This window comes from Vigna angularis, chromosome 7 (assembly GCF_016808095.1).
Source record: "Vigna angularis cultivar LongXiaoDou No.4 chromosome 7, ASM1680809v1, whole genome shotgun sequence".
Taxonomy (NCBI): domain Eukaryota; kingdom Viridiplantae; phylum Streptophyta; class Magnoliopsida; order Fabales; family Fabaceae; genus Vigna; species Vigna angularis.
The window spans coordinates 25741260-25747360 of NC_068976.1; the positions used below are offsets into that span (position 1 = coordinate 25741260).

Genomic DNA, 6101 nt, shown 5'->3' on the forward strand with positions numbered 1-6101 from the left:
ATATCTATATATATATATATATATATATCTATATATATCTATATATATCTATATATATCTATATATATCTATATATATCTATATATATCTATATATATATATATATATCTATATATATATATATATATATATATATATATATATATATATCAACTATGAATTATCAAGTGTGAGATTAAGGGATGTTACCTTAAATGTAATGCTACAATATATCAATTATGAATTATCAAGTGTGAGATTACGGGATGTTACACATAAGGTTAACTTGGATGGAACATATTAACCTCAGGTGGCAGCTGTTGAGGGTATCCCAGTTACTCCATCATCCGGGTGCACAAACGTCGTAGCTACACAAGATTCATACAGTCCAGACAATCAGAGTCAAGTGGTCGGTTCTTGCATGCCATGATCTATGAATTATGATTTGGTTGTTGTTTGATTTGATCACGAAAATTGTATGTTTTATTGAATCAATTAAATTACATAAGCTTACCCTATTTATTCTCTTGTCTGTGTTGTACGTTCGGTTGTTTGTCCTGTTGCAATGATCATCCGTGTGGATGTGAGCAAAAGGAGAAGAGTTGCTGGAAGAAGCACTGAAAAATATGGAAGTGAAGGCCGAACCTTGAGAACGTTCGGTTATTATTGGTACTTATGTTCTGTAGAACCGTTTGTTATTGGCATTTTTGAAACCGTTCATTTTAGGCGGTAGAATTTGTAAAGTTTTAAATTCTGTAGTATTTTGTAAGGCTGTTAGCCTATAACTGTGCTTCCGATCTTTTGTAAAACTGATCTGTCATATTATTACTATGTGATTATTTTCTTATATGGTTTATACTGTATTTTTGGATGAAACACTAAGTGAAAATAATTAAATTGTGCTGAATAAAAAAATAAAAAATAAAAAAAACAAATTGTACTATTTTGGAAGCTGACACGCAATCCCTTCATAGTTCATTATCACTCTTTCAAGTCAACCCCACGCCCCACGAGGTGCTCGAGCCTTTAGGCTCGGTTCTCATACCCATTCAAAGTACCAAATATAAAAATAAAACAATCTTCAATTTTATTTTATCATCTTCTTTTTGTTTTTTCTTTTCTTTTCCTGCTCTATCACAGTGTGCAGTTATCGATCTAACTGTGTGATTAGTACAACTTAATTACGATTTGTTGTTAGTAAACTAAGTTGAATGGATGAGATTTCATTAATAACTACAGAGGATCAGAATCCGTTATGGGAGTTCTTTTTTAGGGTGATATCAACAAAAATATTTGTTTATCGTTGATTTAATTAAATATGTTTTTTAGATTTTAAAACTACAAAATTTAATCAGAATAATATTTTTATTATTAAAATCTATTGTTAAAGAAACTAGCATGGTAAATGCTATTGCTATCAGACCTTTTCCCCTTTTCTATTTCTTTAGATGCTTAACCTTTTTTGAGCTAAACCCTGCAACTACGCCACCGTGTAACAGGACTTTTCATAATCAATCTGCGGGATGTAAAGGAAATACAATAGAAAATAAATATTACTTTTGGTTACTTATGTGAGAGGTGTGAAAAATATCATGAACCGAAAAGGGTTAATATATAATTATGAAATAGAGTATTATATTAACAGAAAAGATAACGGAGTAGGATGTCAGTAGTGAGATTAAATATTAACGATAAAGTAAAAAAGAATTAAAACAGAAGAAGAGTAATTATTTAATATTTATAATAAGATTTAATGTTAATATTTTACATTCATGGGAGAAACAAATATTGTCATCTAGGAAACGTAAAATTGGTTTGGTATGATGTGTGATTTGAGGCCATCCCTGTGGTAATCATATCTCTGCACAAGTTGGTCTAATCCTTTTTGTTTTGAACCAGACGCGTTGTTTAGTTCACAAAGGAGTGCAGGTAGAAAACTTTGAACCGCTTCTTCCCCGGGAGACACAAAAGGAAACTTTTTGCAGAAAACGGGAAACTAATTAAGGGAAAGTCATAAGGAAACGCTTCGAATCTCAGCCCTTTCTACTTAATATCTATCATCCGTTTCCCTTTGAACTTTGAACCAACTCAAAGCATTTACTCAAACACCTAGCTAGCTAGCTACCTGTCACCAACACAACTCAGATTGCATCATTCCAAACGCTTCCTGGGAACTTTCTCTTCTGTCATAATACGTCTATGTGAGTTGGAACTCGTGTACACTTCCTCACTGCTAAACCAAGGCCGAAACCCGTTCTTTTCTCTTTCGGCTCACGTAGATCTGATTACAGTTCAGATTTTGGTGATAGTCAGAAGGAAGCTTCTAGATGGCGAACCGTTGGTGGGCCGGGAACATGGCGGTGAAATCTGATGACCCCAACTCATCGCTTCAGCCGAGAGACCAAGACAGCGGCGACAACGCCAACAACGCCACTCCGACCAACAGCGGCAACAGTAACACCAACTTCAACGCTGCCGAGGACGACGACAACCCCGCCAACAACAACGACGGTGACGAGCAGAACCTTAGCAGCGGGCGGCGGCCGAGGGGCAGGCCGCCGGGGTCGAAGAACAAGCCGAAGCCGCCGGTGGTGATAACGAAGGAGAGCCCCAACGCGCTGCGCAGCCACATCCTCGAAATCAGCGGAGGCAGCGACGTGGCGGAGTGCATTGCCACCTTTGCCACGCGCCGCCACCGCGGCGTGTCTGTGCTCAGCGGAAACGGCGTCGTCACCAACGTCACGCTGCGCCAGCCCGCCGCTCCCGGTGGCGTCATCACGCTGCAGGGGAGGTTCGAGATTCTCTCCCTCTCCGGCGCGTTTCTTCCGGCGCCGTCCCCTCCGGAGGCCACCGGACTAACCGTGTACCTCGCCGGAGGGCAGGGTCAGGTCGTCGGAGGAAGCGTGGTGGGACCTCTTGTCGCCTCGGGACCCGTGATGGTTGTAGCTGCCACCTTTGCTAATGCTACATATGAAAGGTTGCCCTTGGAGGATGAACAAGGCGAAGAGGACATGCAAGAGGTGAATGAAGGTGGTGACGGCGGAACACCACCACCTTCTCTGGGTGATCAACCGCCACAAGTTCCAATGCCGGTGTATAATTTGGTCCCTAACAATGGTGACGTGTTCTGGGGAGCCCCACCTCGTCCTCCTCCACCTTCTAATTATTGAAATGAAACTCTTGTTTACTTTTAACCGTTCATCTTGCCGACTTATATATATATATGCGTAGTGTGATCTGAAGTTTTCTTGTTTAAGCCAGGTTAGGGTACACCTTAGAGCGTATTGATAATCGATCTGTTTCATTTTCTTTTTCGTTCTACCCTAATGTTCCTTTGTCTTTCATGTTGTCCCTTTTGTTCAATCTGCATACTTGAATCGGTGCTGGAAGAGTTTATTGGATATCTATTCGATGAATGATAGACAATTTTTGTTGTTACTACTTGCTTAGTTGGATTGTGTTGGGGAAGAAATGCTATCCTGAACGTCTGCATCGTGTCTGGTTAATGAACGATTGCGATTGAATTTTTGAAAGATGTGTACGAAAACTACATGATAATATGTGCCGGAGGCAAGGTCGGTTCTTTGTGTCTCTCAGGTATAATCGTTGTCGTACTTGGTTCTCTGTCCTTTATGTCTTGCTGTAATCGGGCATTTTGTACTAGAAGGGAGGGGTCATTGCTTTTTTTTTTTTCTTTTCTGTCATTTCCCCAGTGGGGCAGGTAGAAATTATGGTTGCTTCAATCTGGTAAGTGATTCTGATAACTGATAAAGTTTAGGTTTTTAGAAGAGGGGGTGCTGAATATGTGGAACCACGAAATGTTCCTGAATCTTTGGTGTAGTATTTGTAAGAATTGAGATTTAGGATTTGGTTTAATTATTGTTGAGTGAGTAAATGTCCAAAACTAGAAGTTCCATTTTTTACTCTCTACATTACCTCCAATGTGTGGTTGAGGTATTTTTGGGGAGTGATAACTTGTACTCTGAAACACCTTGAATGACCATAGGGTATAGGGCAAGGGGGTTCTTTTAGGACCTGTTTGTGTTGAGCTTATAATTAGTTGTCATTATTGAACTTCATCAGAGCTGCCAATAAAGGCTGTCTAGGTGAAAGTATTTGGAAGCCACAATGCTGATACTATTTTTTGGTTATTTACTTGTATCATTGCTTGTTTGCATAAATTTGTACAAATCTAGCTCTAGGCAAAAGTAGAAGAAAAAGTCTAATGTAGACAGTGTCTTTTTTATCAATTTTAATGTGAGATGATTAGGTTTCTGATATGCATGAATAAATGTGTCTGCTTTATCTTTTGTTAGTCATTAGATTGAAGGTGGTAAAATGAAGGGACTCTCTTCACTTTTTTCCGATAGTTCCTCTTCATTTCCTTAGACCAATATAGATTCTAAAGCTTAATTCAACAATATTTCGTATGACTTAGTTGCTTTTATGCATTTTACAATAGTATGGTTGAAAACTTGAAATATCCCTGTATTTTATTCAGCCTGGTCAAGCATTTCAACTTTGGTTGCCTTTTAGGATTTTGTTTTTCTTTATAATGTCTTAATGTGATTTTTGTATTTGCAAATATATACTTGTCACCAATGCATTGTGGTTCCGAGTCCTTACAATTGCGATGTAAGACTCTTTTTGTTTTTTAGTTTTTTTTTTGTTTCATTCCTATAAATCTTATTTCAATATCTATATAATTGTAGAGCTTCTATACAAGTCTCTCTTATATATTGTAATTTTATTTATTTATTTTGGGAAATATCAGTCTCTCTTATATATTTTGAAATCACATTACATGGAAATAAGTTTACAACTAAAGAAAAAATATATTTTTCCTGTTCCGATAAAGGTTGGACTTTTTAAGAGATCAAAATGAGAATAATTGTATTTCATAGAAGTATTAAGAATTCATTCAAACCTAATTTTCCACACTCAAATTTTCTTGTAGTCATTTCAAATTTGTCTACTATCTTAGAATTGTGCAGCCTTTTGTTTTTTATCACAGTATTTGGGTAAAGGGTGAAGAAAGAAACAAATGTCATTCTTCACCACTGTTGTCTTGAGATTAGTGAGAATCTAATTCAAATGACTGTTTAAGGCTGTCTAATGACGTAACCTGTAATCACATGCATGTGTTCTGTGCATGTAAGGGAGATGTTCTTCCATAGTACTTATTGAATTACAATACTCACCACCACCTATTTTAGGTTTGTGTCTGAACAATTAACATTGGAGATAGTCCTTTGACGGTGAATGTTTCTTGCTTTAGGAAGTAGGACGATGCAAGACTTATCTTTGCTACATAAAGGCATTTGTAACTTTCTTTTCTGCAATTGGACTATTTTGTCTCCGCCAAAAATTGACACGAATTCTTGGTGTATTATATATCTTCAAGTTAAACTAGGTAAGTTATTCATTGCGGTAAACAACAGACTAGAAAAGTATGTTTCTGTTAAGAATTTTTATTTGATTGTAAGCCAATTGTACTATTTCTAATATTTCTCTTTTGTTCTTTTGTCATTTTCGTTTATCGTATGCCTGCAAAAGCACACTTAGATAAGGGTGAAAACACATATTGTTTCTTTTGTTAGTTTTGGAAAAAGAAAAAAACCATGTTTCAGTGTTCACATGAAGAACACAAGAAACTATGGTAGGATGCATTGATACGTGGGATGAACATTTTGTGTTTCGTAATTATGGAGATGAACATTTTATGCGCACAGGAAAATTCGAGAATTTGTTTGTTAAAGATGGAATTGACATATATTTTGTTTAAGCGAGTAAGTGTAAAAGGACTTTAACGATGCTTATGTTAGTGTTTTTGAAAATTTAATGATGCACCTGAGAAATTCGCATAAAGTCACTTTTGAGGGTACCAAAGGTCAAAAGTAGTTGCAGTTCATTTATGGCAAAATTAATTAGAGTCCGAACATCGATCGATGAGTTATGGCAGGTTTCGAACGTAAAAATTTGAAGGTTAAACCTCTTTTATCAGGGGTTTTTCCGGTTAGATTCTTTCTTATCGATTTTATCAATTTAGTCTTTTATATTGAAAAATTGATTAAATTAGACTTTTGTCATTAATTGGTTTAACGAGATTAAATTTTTGATGA

At 36.6% G+C, this 6101-nt stretch overlaps 1 protein-coding gene across 1 annotated transcript; it reads left to right on the plus strand.

Annotated features, from left to right (window-relative positions):
* The first annotated feature begins 1697 nt into the window (after positions 1–1697).
* LOC108337185 (AT-hook motif nuclear-localized protein 15) lies at positions 1698–3418 on the plus strand. The gene has a single exon (XM_017573654.2). It carries the CDS (start codon positions 2307–2309, stop codon positions 3147–3149), a length of 843 nt encoding a protein of 280 aa, XP_017429143.1. The 5' UTR covers positions 1698–2306; the 3' UTR covers positions 3150–3418.
* Positions 3419–6101: the final 2683 nt, after the last annotated feature.

Excerpts from the sequence above, each read along its gene's own strand:
- LOC108337185 (XM_017573654.2), top strand. The coding sequence starts at position 2,307 with ATGGCGAACCGTTGGTGGGCCGGGAACATGGCGGTGAAATCTGATGAC.